Source organism: Alosa pseudoharengus, unplaced genomic scaffold (assembly GCF_046254945.1).
Source record: "Alosa pseudoharengus isolate Yale_2024_CS ecotype anadromous, Long Island Sound unplaced genomic scaffold, YU_APseudo_1.1 YU_APseudo_1.1_scf_8, whole genome shotgun sequence".
NCBI lineage: Eukaryota > Metazoa > Chordata > Actinopteri > Clupeiformes > Clupeidae > Alosa > Alosa pseudoharengus.
This window is the reverse complement of record NW_027468870.1, coordinates 39,053,668-39,071,070: the sequence shown is the minus strand read 5'-3', so window position 1 is coordinate 39,071,070 and position 17,403 is coordinate 39,053,668. Positions and strand designations below refer to the sequence as shown.

At 45.0% G+C, this 17,403-nt stretch overlaps 1 protein-coding gene across 3 annotated transcripts; it reads right to left on the bottom strand.

Moving 5' to 3' along the window:
* Nucleotides 1–712: 712 nt before the first annotated feature.
* crfb12 (cytokine receptor family member B12) lies at nt 713–17,137 on the bottom strand. 3 transcript variants are annotated; one of them, XM_076273860.1, is made up of 8 exons: nt 16,366–16,515; nt 16,142–16,327; nt 4,661–4,842; nt 3,837–4,127; nt 3,513–3,655; nt 3,218–3,353; nt 2,983–3,110; nt 713–2,833 (listed from the first exon to the last, which is right to left on the bottom strand). In XM_076273860.1, the coding sequence occupies exons 3-8, from the start codon at nt 4,740–4,742 to the stop codon at nt 2,006–2,008; spliced, it is 1,608 nt and encodes a 535-aa protein (XP_076129975.1). In that variant the 5' UTR covers nt 4,743–4,842; nt 16,142–16,327; nt 16,366–16,515; the 3' UTR covers nt 713–2,005. The 3 variants fall into 3 exon arrangements, with proteins under 3 accessions (XP_076129975.1, XP_076129974.1, XP_076129976.1); XM_076273859.1 differs by lacking the exons at nt 16,142–16,327; nt 16,366–16,515 and adding an exon at nt 16,855–17,137; XM_076273861.1 differs by lacking the exons at nt 16,142–16,327; nt 16,366–16,515 and adding an exon at nt 16,855–17,137 and having other exon boundaries at nt 4,661–4,836.
* Between the last annotated feature and the right edge of the window lie 266 nt (nt 17,138–17,403).

Genomic DNA, 17,403 nt, shown 5'->3' with positions numbered 1-17,403 from the left:
CAAGGGTGCAGTACAACACAAAATATGAATACAATCCACAAAAACAAATGTCACTGTAAAAATGCCATTATATTTGCATGCTCCAAAAATAATAATAATAATAATAATAAATTGTATTTAAAAACGGCTTTCAGGACACCCAAGGTCGCTTCACAGATAAAACAAATAGAAGGAAAAAAAAATATATATATCAAAAAAGGAGAAAAATTATATATATATATATAAAATATATATAGTCCATTTAGCCATATCACAGTCCATAGGCTAGTCTAAAAAGAAAGGTTTTCAGTTCCTTTTTAAACTGGGCAGTGGATTCACACTGCCTGATGTTGTTTGGAAGTGAGTTCCACAGCTTTGGGGCTGTGTGGGAGAACGCTCTCTTTCCCATGGTGCTGAGGTTAATCTTGGGCACCTTGAGCAGACCAGCTGATGAGGATCGCAGCGAGCTGGAAGGGGTGTAGCTATCCAAGAGGTCAGTGATATAATTGGGAGTTAAATGTCAACAGTAAGATCTTAAACTGGACTCTCTGGGTAACTGGTAACCAGTGTAGCTGCAACAGTACAGGTGTTATGTGGCTTGTGGACTTTGTGCCTGTTACTATCCTGGCTGCAGAGTTCTGGATTATTTGGAGGCAGTGGAGTGATTTCTGTGGAATGCCAGAGAAGATGGAATTGCAGTAATCAATGCGGGATGTAACATAGGCGTTTACAAGTACTTCTGCACTCTGCTGACTGAGGGAGGGGCGCAGTCTTGCGATGTTGCGCAGATGGAAAAAGGCGCTGCGAGACACACTGTTAATATGGGCAGTGAATGAAAGTGTGCTGTCTATAGTATAACACCAAGACTCTTCACCTTGGTGGAGCAGGCAATGTTGGAGCCATCTACAGATAGGGAGAGTCTGTTTTCCATCTTTGCCAGCGTTGTTTTTGAGCCAGCAACAAGTAGTTTAGTCTTGTTACTGTTCAGTTTCAGGTAGTTGTTAGTCATCCACAGATTTATATCATGCAGACAGGCAGTCATCGCAGCAGGAGGAAGGGAGGCAGTCGGTTTGGTGGACATATAAAGCTGGGTGTCATCAGCATAGCAGTGAAACTGAACACCATGTTGCCTCAGGATATTTCCCAGTGGGAGGAGGTAGATGATGAAGAGCAGGGGCCCCAGAACAGACCCCTGTGGCACTCCCTTTGTGACAGCAGCACTCTCCGACTTGTGGTCCAAAATCTGGACAAGCTGTGTCCTGCCAGAGAGATAGGAGGTGAACCATTGATGAACACTGCCTTGCACTCCAATGTTGGTAAGACGCTCCAGAAGCAGCTGGGTGCAACTTGGTGATGGCAGTGCAGTACATTATCACCAGACCACCTTTCAAATCTCCATTGAGATTGAGAGAGATTCTAGAAAGGCTTCATTGACATACGACTTCCATGGCCATAACCAGCAGTGAAAATAAACTTAAATTGGTGCATTAAAATCATTTCAGAAGAGCAGCAATAAAAAATATTTCTTGTAAACGAAGGTTTTAAATGCAGTTGTTTACTCAATTAAAAAAATGCATGTCCATATCTGTTTAGTCCTGTGACTATCAGTGCAGCCATCAGCTGCTTTACTTTTAGAGCACTGCTCTATCTGTCATCATAGAAAACCTGGCCCATGCTGGATAAGCCACTGTGATTGGTGCCTGTGTTTTTGGACCATTGGAAATGGGTGCCAATGGCATCCTTGCCAGACGGACCTGCAGAGCAAATTCAAATTTGCTAACAGGTTTGTCTGGGTTCTCCTAGGGTACTTGTGAGGAAGACTGCAGTGAGAGGCAGGTGTAGATCTCCAAAGAGTCCGGCACGCTCTGGCTAACACTCACTGGGCAGAGAGGCACAAAGTGTCAAACAGAGAGCCTTTGGTAGCAGCGGTCTGTGCACCAGACATAAGACAGTCCTGCATTCACTCCTGTTGAGATAGGAACTATAACAGGATCCACAATGGGTGTGATGCGGTTCACATTTAAACTCACTGGCTACCTTCATCACTGTTATAGCAGATCAATGGACAGGGTTCATAGCCTGATGTGCTGTTTGGAGGTATTTGCCTGGGTTCATAGCCTGATGAGCTGTTTGGAGGTATTTGCCTGGGTTCATAGCCTGATGAGCTGTTTGGAGGTATTTGCCTGGGTTCATAGCCTGATGTGCTGTTTGGAGGTATTTGCCTGGGTTCATAGCCTGATGTGCTGTTTGGAGGTATTTGCCTGGGTTCATAGCCTGATGAGCTGTTTGGAGGTGTTTCTGCTTCCTCTTCTATGGACTCTAGGCTGTCTGATGAAATATTTGGAGGTGTTTCTGCTGTTTCTTCTATGAACTCTAGGCGGTCTGAACTCCTGGCTGGTTGACTGTTTAAAGAGTCTAATGGGACATGGACATGCCACTGTGCACCAATCATCAGTCTCTCCATGTATTGACTTGGATGTTCATTTTCTTCATACTCTTCCGTCTCGGGTACACGGGCGGCGGCGTGTGACGATGCTTCCTCCACAGGGGCTCCCTCATCACTGCTGTCTGGCACCAGCCCATAACCAGCAGAGTGACAAAGGCTACCAGTGCACTTATCATCATCTTCATCATCATCATCCTCTTCCTCAGGTGGCAGACAGATCTCCCCTTCAGAGCTCATGTCCCTGATGCAGGTCAAGTCTGTCTTGTGGTTAAAGGCTAGTGAGCTGTTGTCTTCTTCACATTTCGACACGCAGTCGTCTGTTTCGCCCCATATCAGGTGTGAGATCACCACAGCTCTGGTCTTGTCGGGAATGACCTCCAGCAATTTGGACTCCCCAGGTCTGACTTTCTGTGAGACACAGTGCATCAAAATGTATACATTAAATTGCACTTTTGTGTTCTTTCTTGGCAAATGGGTAACAAGAAATCGAAGAGACTTTGAATATTGATGAATATTGAAGTTTTTCTGAATGGATAAAAAACAAAGAATGAACATACCAGAGCCTGTGGAGTTTTGAGGTATTTGGGCCATAGGTAGCACAATACAAAGATTAGAATCAGTCCAACAGGAAGAACCAAAAGGAAGGACACACCCAGTGCCACTCTCATAGGAGTCCATTCATCTGCTGAAATTTATAAACAACATGGTCAAAACCGGCTGTGGCGCACAACACCTTTGTTTTTTCATGAGAAAGCATTTTGACGTGGGTTGTGATGTTACATTTCCCAGTACCTGGGTGGACGACAATACATTCCTCTGCAAACAGTTGATCTTTCTGGTCGTTATGCACAGAAGCCCTCAGGCAGTAGCGATCAGGAGGTAGGTTGGGAAAAGAGAGAGCACCTTGAGCTGATATTTTCCGTGCCACCTGTTACAATAATAATAAAAAAATACAATGTGCTTCCTCTGAAGTGAGTCACTGAATTTTATTTAATTACTGAACCATGCAGGTTTCTCTGTACAGCAGCAAAAGATACGGTTGTCTAAGGATGTCTAAAGACTACCAGTCCAGTTGGGTCTTACCTACCTCTGTTTTCTGTCCAGAGACATTCCGATAGAGGTATAGAGCAAACTCTAGTTCCTTCACCTTTTTTGTGACAGGGTGATGAATGTCAGCAAGGATGGATCCCTCTTGAACCATCACATTTAATAAAGGAGGGCTGAACTGACCTGAAAAGTAGAGACCAATGTAATGCTAATGTATGCAACAAAAGTGGATATTGTCAATGTTAAATCTCACAAAAGATTCCAAGATAACAAACAATAAAACAAGGAATATATCCACATTTTCCTGTAATGCAATTCATGCACAGAACTACATTTAACTCCACAAAAGAATGACTATACTTACAATCGCTGTAAGGCTGAAAAGAGGAGGCGTTTGTCCAGTTAGAGCTTTCATGTCCCCAAACCGCCTTCACTCTAACAAAGTAGTTTTTTAGGTAATCATAGGTTCCAAAGTCATCCAAATCACAAATCAACATAGACTTGCATTTTTCAATTTTGGTCCATTTTTTCCCGAACTCTTGAAGTTCCAGCATGTATGCAGTGTCGCTTGGGTTTCCTGGAGCTGACTCCCACATTACCTTGGCATGAAAATCCAGTAGTTCCACTTTCAGGTTTCGTGGGCTGGAGAGAGCACCTGCAAGCCATGACATTTTATCCCATTCAGGTGCTTCAGTATAACACAACAAAAGAAACATTATGTGAGCTGAAAGACAGCGCTTGATGTTCTTCTATGTCTATTTGGAGATTCAATCATCTTATCACAATAAATGTAGTGCCTGGTAACATAGAGCATGTCAAGATGCATAAATTGAAAAGATGTTGACTCTGCTATGAGAATGCCTCACACTCACACACAAATATGATCTTCCTTACCAAGATATAATTATCATCATGCCAGCCTGCATCACCAGCATGACAAAACACTTGATGAAACAAGCAGGTAAGGCTTATTCCGCTCCAGACTGCATGATGATTGACAGGACAAGCTAAGATTCAAGAACAGCCAATACAGCGCAAAGTATGTAGCATGGATAGTGTTCAGAAATGAATGCAAGCCTCAAGTTCCTCAGCACGATATGAAATATGAGTTCAGGTTCCTATGACGAACAAGTCTAATTACAGTTTATTTAGTTGATTGATGAAATTATTATTAAAGCATTATCTTACCTTCTGAGGGGAGACAACACCTGATGAACCACATTAAACCACAGAGTGCCTCGACACCAGATAGACCACCCAGAGAGGACATCTCGGTAGGCTTGGTTACACCGTGGCGGTGAGAGTTTCACACCAGGCATGATGACTGTTGAGCTGTCTCCATTGGACTCGGATATGTCTCAGACCTGTCCCTTTAATGTAGAACGATGTCAGCCTTAGTGTGTATACTAGTGAGATTATTTCCCAAAATTTTATAAATCATTAAGCGATGATACTTGGGTCTCATGAGTTAGCCAGGGTATCATGGAGTGGCCCTGAACATGACATGGCATATGTAGCACCCTCCGGAGAGAGAGTGAGAGAGTAGGGGAGACCGGGGCTCGTTGGAACAGGGGCAGGTTGAAACACTGTCAATATCCAGGCTACTAGAGGGAGCTGCAACAAAATTCCAAAACACTAAACTGACGGCCTTATTGAGTAGCGTAAACTCATGTATGTACCGTAAAACTTCAAATAATCGCCGAGTCCCTAAGAGACTTTTAAACGCCTGGCGTGGCTACAGGTTTGGGTTAAAGGCCATCTCCAGTAGAGGGGCCTGGTCTGTTTTTTAGTTTCGGGTTGTATTTAATCTTCTAAGACCCGTCAGATCGTCTGTTTAAAGATTCGCAATGACAGAACCCGTTACAGAAAGGAGGTTACAGCAGTGTGAATTAGATGTTGCACGTCGTTGCAAGCCGTCGCAAAGCATTCACCTTGTCTGGTCACAGTTCAAGTTCAAGTTCAAGTTGCTGCTCATCTCGTCGCGAATCTTGGGTGTGATTTGGGCTTAAGTATGGCGCAGACTGCGCACGTTATGATTATGGCATTAAACGACTGCGGTGAAAAGCTAGAGTTCCAAATTGTATAGCTTTTTTTTCAATATGAACTATGCCTATATGTCCGACTTTGTCATCGTTCAATTCATCCCTTGTGTTTAAAATTTGCGGATAGGCCGATGGTAAGCGTGTTTTCATGCTGGCAACAAAACCAGAACGGTTCGCGAACTTTATTCTTTATTCTAAATGCCATAGGGAGGGAAAGTGAAAACCAGCGCCTCAAGTGGTTGCGTTCCTATCGAAGAGCAGCTCCAATGTTAAGTCCCATAGACCTATTTTTTTTTAAAAATACTGTGAAGCCAAATCAGCGATCTTATCCACCAAAAATATTTTTCAGTGTCTACAGTAATAATCTTCTAACTGTGAAAATGTCAGACCCTATTTTGCCTTATTTAAAAAAATCGAAATTGCTCCTTTTGTTTCATAAACGAACTACAAAAAAGCCACGTGACTTTACCCTTCGACGTTACTCATGGTAGCATGGTTTGTTTATTAGCCTGGTTAGCATTGCCACTTAACACTTACTGCCAGCTCTTCATGTGAGTAGAAGCACAACACCAGTTATCCAGACATAAAAGTTATCACCACGCGATTTACATCACCTTCCGTTATTACAAAAATATGTAAGACAGTTAAGCAAATTGCCCTATTGATCAGTTAGAGATTAAGCGCCCAAACCTGTGACGTCACATGCAACTGTAGTTTGTTATCACCATGTTACGACAAAAACTCAAAACAATTCAACTGATCCTAAAAATAAGGTATGACCACTTGAAGCAATAGAGGTGACCCCAGTGCCTAACATATGGAAGGCATTAAATTAAGATCCCAATGTGCACGAGATATATTTTTTCTAAAAAAAAATCCCATCCCCTCCGCTAAACTCTAGGAACGCAACCACTAGATGGCGATGAGATTACTTTCCCTCCCTATGGCGATACAGAGAAAGAAGTCAGAAAAGGAATTTACCTTAGACTAGGCCAGGGGTCGGGAACCTATGGCTCGCGAGCCACATGTGGCTCTTTTGGGAACTGCATCTGGCTCTCGGGACAAACCTGCCATTTGTTTACTCAATAAGTCATGAATAATTTTGGTACTGTATTAAATTGAAAATGGACCTACTGAAATCAAAATGTTAAAATAGTGTTCGAAATATAATAAATGTTCACGTAGTTTAATCCATCCCATGTCTGTTCTCTACCGCTGAAATTCACAGTTACGTCGATGTAGCCTACTGTACAGATATTGGACAATGCAGTGCCGAGATAACATTCCACCCGCTGATGCTTTACTTAAAAATTCAGCTAGCTAACGGTTGTATCCAAAACAAAGAAAATGGCGAAGAAAAAAAAAGATGAACGAGAACACTTTAATTGTTATTGTTGATGTGCGCTTGCTGTAGGTTAGATAAGGAAAATGTCAAAAAGGAAACGTCAGTGACCACAGCTTGCGAGCGCGAACACAAGCGGGCTGAAATGGGAAAGTTTCCATCCGAAGACTGATTCTGAAATGAACTGCCCGTTATATATCGCACACTGCAACGAGTTAGTATTGCTGTGTTAACCCTGTTCGGTTCCACTTATGTGAAATCTTTCTCACATATGAAAAATATAGACAAACCTGCGCTCACGTTTAAGGGCAATTCCGCGCAAAACTGTCACATCCATAACGCCAACACAATGCCATGTTGGCGTTATGGATATATTACAGTTTTGCGTGGAGTTGCCCTTAAATGATGACAGCCTCAATTCTTGCATGAAACTTCACCTCACTGAATATGAGCCAGCCAGACTCCAAGGCCATCACCAAATCTAATCTCTGGTACAGTAGGCCTAATGTTCAATTTCGCCAATGACATGTCATGTCATGAAAATTGAGTGTTGTGTTGTTAACTATGAGGTTACTTTGCATACCAAAAGAACACTGGGGAAATAGGGGGTGGTGTTTAGCCTACATGGGAAGCCTAAGGCCTATACTTCTGTCATTCCACTTGACATTTCAAGTTACTTGCACATTACTTGTAAAACTAGTAGAACATGTATTTAAAAATCCTCTGTTGAATGAAAGTAAATGTACGTTAAATATCTAAACTTTTTCTTGTAACCGTCTTTATGTGGCTCTTCTGAGATAAAAAAAAAAATAAAAAATTGGTAAAAGTGGCTCTCCAGGCAAAAAAGGTTCCCGACCCCTGGACTAGGCTATATCAGAGCGCGTCTACGGACATTCTCTGGCTATATACTGAAATAGGTTAATGATGTAAAGTGCGCTTCTATGGGACTGGTCTGTGCACGCACAGTTTTGATGGATGAGTCGGAGTGGCAAGTGCTGCGCATAGTTGCAGTGGAATGTGGCTGCCCAGGGCATTATAAAACTTCTCACTCTTAGACCTACTCATACACGGCGGTGAAATGGTGTATTTAGCTGTCTAAATTCGAATCATATGCTGGGGGAGAAATCGTCGGACATCCATGATTATTTTGTTATTCAGCACCCCTGGTCAAAAATATGTTCCTGCGCGCCTGGAAGTAGGCTATGATTTGAATGTAGACTGTTGTCAAATTTGGCAAATACAAAACGGGAGAAACAATATGGTTCATGCTCTCTCATGCTGTTTCATTCGTGCCGAAAAGGAGGGAGAATTAAACATTAAGCACGTTCCACTTTTGCATAAATAATTCCTTAACGGTTTTGGTCAGGGCTGATAATGCAACTGTATTTGACAAAGGACCGATATAGGCTATTGACAAAATATGAGCTTTCAGTGTGATGCGATCTCTTGGTAAATTACGTAGGCTAATTAAAACGTGTTTCATCTGTTCTGGCTATCCCTGCTATTTGGATCTTACTGCACTCAATGAACAACATCTCAACACTAAATGAAGGATGATCCGTAATTGTCATCAGATAGCCTAGTCATATACTGTAGGTAGACATTCAGTGTGTTTGAAATAATTAATTCAATAATATTTTCCATTTATCTTTGCAAAGGAAAAGTTTTGTGTAAAGGGAATTAAAGGCCTGTCTCATATAGACGCCTGTCTCTAATACTAGCCGGTGCAGTTTGGCGATTTGGGAAAATAAAGGCCCGGGCTTTGGCATACAGGAGACCGGGTTTTACGGTAACTGGTCTCCAGGTCATTAACCCTTTAGGTGAGAACAACTTTTTAATTTTGTAGTGTCAAAACTTAGAATATGCACCTCCCACTAAATACATCCTAGAAGGGTAATAGTTAGGGATATAAAAAAAAATATTGATTATAATTGATTGCTAGGGGACTCATCTATAATTTAAAATGAAGTTTGAAAACCTGAGGTGACTGATATTAGCAGGCTAACAGCATTTATGCAAAAAAGTTTGACCTAATGTGGGCAGGGCAGGTTGGCACACTGATTTTGGGGTTGGTTGGCACATACATTCCCTATGGCTATTTTGTGACAAATCTATAAACTTTGTATTTTATGTATAAAAACATCATCAATCTTTATTTTAACATTGTTATTGTAATTACTGAACATAGTTTTACATTTGGAAGCATTTCAGACATTTTTAAACATGTGAAGTTAAAAAAAATCGGTAGGGACCAAATTGGTCTTGACGGTGGGCCCTACTGAAGAAAAACACACAGGAAAGACATCAGCAAAGCCCTACAGGCAGTGATATTGTAACGATCCTGTGTTCCCTGTCCCTCCTTTGTTTACCTCCTGTCCCCATGTGCTTTGTGTTTACCTGCCTGTCACCTGTCTTTGTCTCCGCCCCATCTCCTTATTTGGTCTGTGCTTCCTGTCTTGTTAGTTTTCCCTCCGTTTCTGTTTCCACACCTGTTCCCCGTTATTGTCTTGTTTTACCTTGATCATTGTCCACCTGTGCCCTGTTACCTATTGTGTATGTAAACCCTCTGTCTCCTCTCAGTCCTTGTCGGTTAATAGTCTATGTGGTTGTGTTCTAGAATAAAGATTCCTGTATTCCAGAGATTCCCTTGCCTTGCCATACTTTGCCCGTGCAGCCGTGACAGATTAACCGACCGACAAACATGGATGAAGGCAAGTTTTTTGATTTTGAGTCAAACTTGCCACTGCACCTAATGCCCTGGGAGCTGTTCTGGGAGGATGAAGAGGGGGAGGCCACTGGGGAGGATGGACCAGGTCCCTCTCCAGTCCCAGCTCCCCAGCGCTCTGGGCCTGCAGTTCTTCCAGTGGCTCCAGCTCCAGTCCCTATTCCAGCTCCTGTCCCGATTCCGGCTCCAGTCCCTATTCCAGCTCCAGTCCCGATACTGGCTCCAGTCCCGATTCCGGCTCCAACTCCCTCTCCAGCCCCGAGTCAGACTCCTGCGCTGGCTCAAGCTCCAGTACCGACTCCGGCTCCAGTCGCGAGTTCGACTCCGGCTCCAGTCGTGAGCTCGACTCCGGCTCCAGCTCCCGCTCCGGTTCTGGCTCCAGTCCCTGCTCCAGCTCCTGCCCCGATTCCGGCTCCCGCCCAAGTCCCGATTCCAGCTCCAGTCCCTATTCCAGCTCCAGCTCCAGTCCCTATTCCGGCTCCAGTCCCTATTCCGGCTCCAGTCCCGATTCCGGCTCCAGTCCCGATTCCGGCTCTGGCTCCAGCCCCGATTCCGGCTCCAGCGCCCTCTCCAGCCCCACGTCAGACTCCAGCTCCTGAGCTCCTGCTTCAGCCCCGATTCTGGCTCCGGCTCCAGTCCCGATTCCGGCTCCAACTCCCTCTCCAGCCCCGAGTCAGACTCCTGCGCTGGCTCAAGCTCCAGTACCGACTCCGGCTCCAGTCGCGAGTTCGACTCCGGCTCCAGTCGCGAGTTCGACTCCGGCTCCAGTCGCGAGTTTGACTCCGGCTCCAGTCGCGAGCTCGACTCCGGCTCCAGCTCCTGCTCCAGATCAGGCTCCAGCTCCTGCTCCCGATCCAGCTCCGACACGGGCTCCCGATCCTGCTCCAGTACCGACTCAGGCTCCAGCTCCTGCTTCAGCCCCGATTCTGGCTCTGGCTCCAGCCCTGATTCCGGCTCTGGCTCCAGCCCCGATTCCGGCTCTGGCTCCAGCCCCGATTCCGGCTCTGGCTCCAGCCCCGATTCCGGCTCCAGCCCCGATTACGGCTCCGGCTCCAGCCCCGATTCCGGCTCCGGCTCCAGCCCCGATTCCGGCTCCGGCTCCGGCTCCAGCCCCGATTCCGGCTCCGGCTCCAGCCCCGACTCCGGCTCCGGCTCCAGCCCTGATTCCGGCTCCGGCTCCAGTCCCGATTCCAGCGCCAGTTCCCTCTCCAGCCCCGAGTGAGACTCCTGCACTGGCTCAAGCTCCAGTACCGACTCCGGCTCCAGTCGCGAGTTCGACTCCGGCCCCAGTCGCGAGTTCGACTCCGGCCCCAGTCGCGAGTTCGACTCCGGCCCCAGTCGCGAGTTCGACTCCGGCCCCAGTCGCGAGTTCGACTCCGGCCCCAGTCGCGAGTTCGACTCCGGCCCCAGTCGCGAGTTCGACTCCGGCTCCAGTCGCGAGTTCGACTCCGGCTCCAGCTCCCGCTCCGGATCAGGCTCCAGCTCCCGCTCCCGATCCAGCTCCGACACGGGCTCCCGATCCTGCTCCAGTACCGACTCAGGCTCCAGCTCCTGCTTCAGCCCCGGCTCTGGCTCCAGCCCCGATTCCGGCTCCGGCTCCAGCCCCGATTCCGGCTCTGGCTCCAGCCCCGATTCCGGCTCCAGTCCCGATTCCGGCGCCAGTTCCCTCTCCAGCCCCAAGTGAGACTCCTGCACTGGCTCAAGCTCCAGTACCGACTCCGGCTCCAGCTCCTGCTCAGAGTCCTGCTCCGGCTCCAGTCCCTGCTCTGGCTCCAGCACCCGCTCCTGTCCTGAGGTTGGCTCTGGCTCCGGCTCCAGCTCCGGCTCCAGTACCCCCTCCAGCTCCAGGCCCGGCTCTGGCTCCAGTCCCTACTCCGGTGCCAGCAGCCCAGTCGCTGGACCCGCCGTCTCTGACCGGCCGTCCGCCTGAACCGCCGTCCCTGACCGGAAGTCCATCGGGCCGCCCGCCTGAACTGCCTTCCCTGACCGGCCATCCACCCGGCCGCCCGCCTGAACCACTGTCCCTGACCAGCCATCCACCCGGCCGCCCGCCTGACCCTCATGCCTTTGGCACCCTCCACCCACCCTGCTTGGACTTCTCCTTTTTTTCTGTTGGGCCATCTGGAATCCGGCCCTTAAATCATATATAACTCAAAACAAGGGATAATTTGTTGACATTGAATGTATACATTTTGTAGCTGAGATCCCACGCTTTCAGTTAATCACAATTTGACATTTTCAACGCATTGTAAGACGGAGAAATATAGCCGAGAGTGAAAAGTGTCCCAACAAGTGTCCCGGTCTCCTCTACACTACCTACCAGTAAGAAACCTGCATCATTATCATCACATCATTATTCCCAAACCCCCATAAAGACAAATGTGCTATGCCATGATGTAATACCATATAATACTAGTACAGCGGCTAAGGCCAGATTTTTACCTACTCCTAGTGATCAAAAATTTAAATGGACCCCAACACATAGTGGCCCCTATCTTGTGGCCCCTATCTTGACTTCAAATATGGCCACCAAAATATGCCCTTTTGTCTACATTTATAATGCTATGCTGCTTATAACACATAATATGACGTGTCTATAGCCATCTTTCAGCGTTATGAAATACATAATGAGACAATCATGCATAATTAAAATGGTAGACATGTTGGATTTTAAGGAAGTAGCCATACATTCTGACACAAAATGATGTCAAAAACTGGGGTGCGTTTAGGCTATGTGTGAAGTTTTGACTGTGTGACTAAACCCTGCACTTGCCTGGGCTCAATCCTTCTAATTTTCCCCCTAGAGGTTGGCATGCTAGCAAGGAGGCTAAAACCCATGGATGCTAGTGTCTGTCAAGTCTCTTAAAGAAACATATGCTGCCTTTTGGGAAATGAGCTATTTTGTCTTCTATCCTAGAGTTAGATAAATTAGTACATACACCCAGTCAGAGTTAGATAAATTAGTACATAACCAGTCCAACACATCCTACTGTCCTACAGCCTAATCCAACTGAGGTGGGTGGGGCCAATTAGCATATGCTAAAGTTTCTTTTTAGGCTCATAGTGATTGTTTGAAAAGATCCATTTTGTTTTATTGTAGTTCAACATTTTGCATCCCATAAAATGATTATGCCTGTCAATGAAGCTAATATAAATACGTAATACCTTATGAGTTTAGCTCCCTCCTGACCCATTAGGGCTCACTCTAGTCAGTGAACCAGCACTTTTAGGACACTAGCTAGTGCGTTCAGCGTCCAGTCCTTGGGTGTGCTTTGTGGTGGAAACACCAAAAGCTCAAGACAGGTTAAGTTGAGTATCGTCCGCATAGCAGTGATAATCAAATTCATGGGAGCGAATGGTCTCACCCAAGGAAGTGTGTAAATAGAGAAAAGTAGGGGCCCTAATACTGATCCCTGAGGCACACCTGTGGTGAGGTCATGTGCCCTTTAAGGTAGGATTTAAACCAGTCAAGGGCTTTCCTAGACATCCCAGTTCAGATAGTGTAGAAAGGAAAATGTCATGGTTAACAGTATTGAAGGCTGCAGATAAGTCTAGTAGAATGAATACTAATGACTTAGCAACTTAGATGAATACTTAACTACACTCAATGCTTCGGTCACAGACAGAAAAGCAGTTTCAGTAGAATGACTCTTGAAAACAGACTGCATAGGGTCTAGCAGGTTGTTCTGATAGTAAGTCCAAGACTTGCTTGAAGACCACTTTCTCCAAAAACTTTGACAAGAAAGAAAGAAGGGTGGTCTGTAAAAACAGAAATGGTTTTAGAGGTGGTGGCAAATTATACATTTTCCAACTTTATCCTCCTTGACTGATTTTTCTCTAGTTTCACATTTGCCTAAGCCAGTACCTGGAGCCTACAAACGTTGCACAGGTAGTCCAACTCCTCCAGAATGGCACACCAATACGTTCCATTGCCAGAAGGATTGCTGTGTCTCCCAGCGCAGTCTCAAGAGCATGTAGGAGATTCCAGGAGACAGTTGCTCTAGGAGAGCTGGGCAGGATGGTAGAGGGCCCTTAACCCAGCAGCAGTACCAGTATCTGCTCCTTTGTGCAACAACAAACAGTAGGAGCCTTGCCATAGCCCTACAAAATGACCTCCTCCAGGCTGCTGGTGTGAATGTCTCTGACCACACTGTCAGACTTCATGAAGGTGGCCTGAGGGCCCGATGGCCTCTGGAAGGACCTATGTTCACTGCCCAGCACCGTGCAGCTCAATTGGCATTTGCCATAGAATACAAAATTGGCAGGTTCACCATTGACGCCCTGTGCTTTTCACAAATGAGACCAGGTTCACCCTGAACACATGTGATGTCTGAAAATGTCTTGGAGAATGTAATGCTGCCTGCAACATCATTCAGCATGACTGGTTTGGTGGTGGGCCAGTGATGGTCTGGGGAGGGATATCCTTGGAAGGACGCACACACCTCTACGGGCAAGACAACTGCATCCTCACTGCTCTTAGGCATCAGGATGAAAACTTCAGACCCATTGTCTGACCCTGTATTGGTGCAGTGGGCCCTGGATTCCTCCTGGTGCACAGCAATGGCTGGACACATGTAGTAAGAATGTGCAGGCAGTTCCTGGAGGATGAAGGCATTGATACCATTGACTGACTTAAATCCGATTGAACACACGCTGGGACATTATATTTTGGTCCATCCAACAGGTTGCACCACCGACTCTCAGGGAGCTCAGTGATGGCCATGTCCACATCTGGGAGCAGATCCCCCAGGACATCATCTGCTGTTTCATTAGGAGCATGCCCCGATGCCATCAAGCATGTCGGGGCCATACGAACCTCTGAGTACCATCATGAGTGGCTGCGCTGAAATTGAAGCAAAATGGACGAGCTTGCCGCGTAATTTTTTCCACTTAGATTTTCGGGGGTCTTTGAATTCAGTCCTCTGTGGATTGATATTTTTCATTACCAAATAACGAAGTGGCATCCTTTTGTTATTAACATATTACCCAGTCCATATCAGTTTGAATCCTACCTCACAGGATGCTCGTTTAACGTATCATGGCTTGGACAGCTGTCCGCACCTTAGCCTCCCACCATAGGGGTCCCCCTGGGCTCAGTACTGGGCCCCCTTCTCTTTGCTATCCACACCACTTCTTTGGGACAGATTATCCATTTTCATACCACTGCTATGCAGATGACACACAGCTTTATCTGTTCTTTCCACCTGATGACCCCTTGGTCTCGGCACGGATCTCGGATTGCCTCTCAGACATATCTACATGGATGAAGGCACACCAACCTCTCAAAAACCAAACTGCTGGTCCTCCCAGCTAAACCTACTGCTCCCGCCTACACGAATGCCCTCATACAGGCATATATGCTACCCCCGACCGTTGCACCCTTTAGACAAACATTGTCTAGCTCTGCCACCGGTATGCTCAGGTCAATCCAAACTTTTTTCATCTGTTGTTCCTCGTTGGTAGAACGCGCTACCAGTTCCTACTAGAGCAGGGACATCCCTCAACATCTTCAAAAAACTCCTGAAGACCCAGCTCTTTAGAGAATGTCTCCTCTCATAGCACTACTTACAACTAGCTAATTCTAGCACTTACCACCTGACTTGATATAAAAACAGCACTCACTGATGCACTTTTCCCTATTGTACTCTACCTTTTTGAATTTTTTAAATTGTTCAAGAATTGTTGCGAGAATTGTTTTAAAAGCGTTAAACTGTTTACCAGGTTGTAAGTCGCTTTGGCTAAAAATGCGTCAGCCAAGTAATGTAATGTAGATATCCAGCGTGATGTTTTTTCCCCATTGAGATCTGATGTGTTTTATTTTTTAAAGTGTATAATTGTTTTGAGCAGTGTATAGTAAGAGTTAAGGTTTGCTCTGAAAGAGAAGAAGGTAGAATAAGAATGTATTGATGATGTAGGTAGTTACTTCAATTAACCAAAATATAGAATAATTGGCTTATTTTCTTACACATAGTGGCCATATTGAAATCTTACCAGATTATACTTGATGCCTCGTATATTATTAAGGTTGTCATGTGATAAAATTTTGTTCAAACTTAGAAATTATTTTTCAATGATATTTCTATCATGAATAACAATAGTGATGGTCTATATATTCACATTTGGTATCCGCCATATTGGTCTTTATGGCGGTCTGGGAAAAATGGGAACATTCCCAGTGATGATTGCAGGTTTCTTACTGTAGGTACTGTACAACTGGGAAATGGTTAGCAAAAGTAAGAAATAATGGTCCAGGTGTCGTTCTGGACTTTTGTGGTGGAAAAATGTTTAACCCACTTTTCCCTAGCTCACTGAACGTACCGTAGTCCTACGAAAAACAAATTATTTTGCTGTATGTAGTAGCACACTCCGGTATGTGCACTACAGCAGCTGCTAATGTTACTAGCGAAGTGAGGTTAGCTAAGTTACATACATCGATTTCCTACAATGTGTATACCATTGGATCACTTTCTACCTTTACTTATAATTTCTACATCTATCCAAGCACCAAATATAACATGCTAGTGACAGAATAAATGTATTAAGGATAATATTAAACTCACCGTTCTGTATCCGCCGTCTTCTTCTTTCCCCGCAATATTCATTTGAGACTTTTTCGTCTGACTCTTTTTTCTGACAGCATTTTTTTTTCTGAGACCTGATTTTCTGAGACCTGACTCACACTTTTTACTGACAGCGTTTTTTCTGAGATCTGACTCCACTTTTTCTGACAGCATTTTTTCTGAGACCTGACTCCACTTTTTCTGATAGCGTTTTTTTCTGAGACCTGACTCCTTAGAGATGTTTTTCTGAGGCCGTTTGGTTTGAAGCAGTTTTATCTGAGGATGACAGAGGTTTTTCTTACGCTGAGGCAGTTTTGTCTGACGATGACAGAGGTTTTTTGAGTCTGACACCTGAGTCTGGTTTTTCTGACGCTGAGGCAGTTTTGTCTGAAGATGACAGATGTTTTTCTGAATCTGACACCTGAGTCTGAGGATGTCCTAAAATGAACACCGCACTAAGTCACTACTGGTTGTGCAGGGACCACACATAACTGTCTTCAAGCAACAAGTTTTAATGAGCTGTAATCAATACTCTCATAGAAATTCTATTCTATTCTATTCAGCAAATGCTACAATGATATCAGTCAATATCCTCAAGCAATGTGATGTGTTGAGAATTCAGAAAGGTGGGGAGAGTCATTTTAACACTACAGTTCACACATATCAAGCAGGCTACAAGCAGTACATTTACAGATTGAAGTTCATGCCCTTACCGTGCAGCTTACTTTCGCGCACTGATGATACATTTTGGTAACTGATAATCCATTCCTGCTGGCAAGAGTATCTTGAATTACGCTGCTGTCGTCAACTACAGCAACAACGAGAATGATGTGACGTCACACAGCCATAAAACCGAGCAGGACTAACATCTTAAGTATTTGCAGGAATGTACATGCCAAGATTGAAAAGGACTCAGATTCCAATATACGTACAACTAGATACGTACAGTAGAATCAAACACTCCCATTTCTATTCTGCTAGGTTTGTTATACACAAATGGACTTGCTCTCATGTGACATTATGCAAACAGAACAGGAAGGACAGGTTATACCTGTGACATATTAGCCACTTCTGACACTCCTATAGCTGGAAGTAATTAAAATGATATCTGTGGTCATAGAGACCATGTGATATTTTGATGAAAGCTTCAGGATTACTACATGTCATCATCATGAAATTCTTCAAAACATCTTCAATCTTCAAATGTGAGTTCTATACATTACACATATTTTAAGATTAATTCATCTATCAAATCAAAGAAA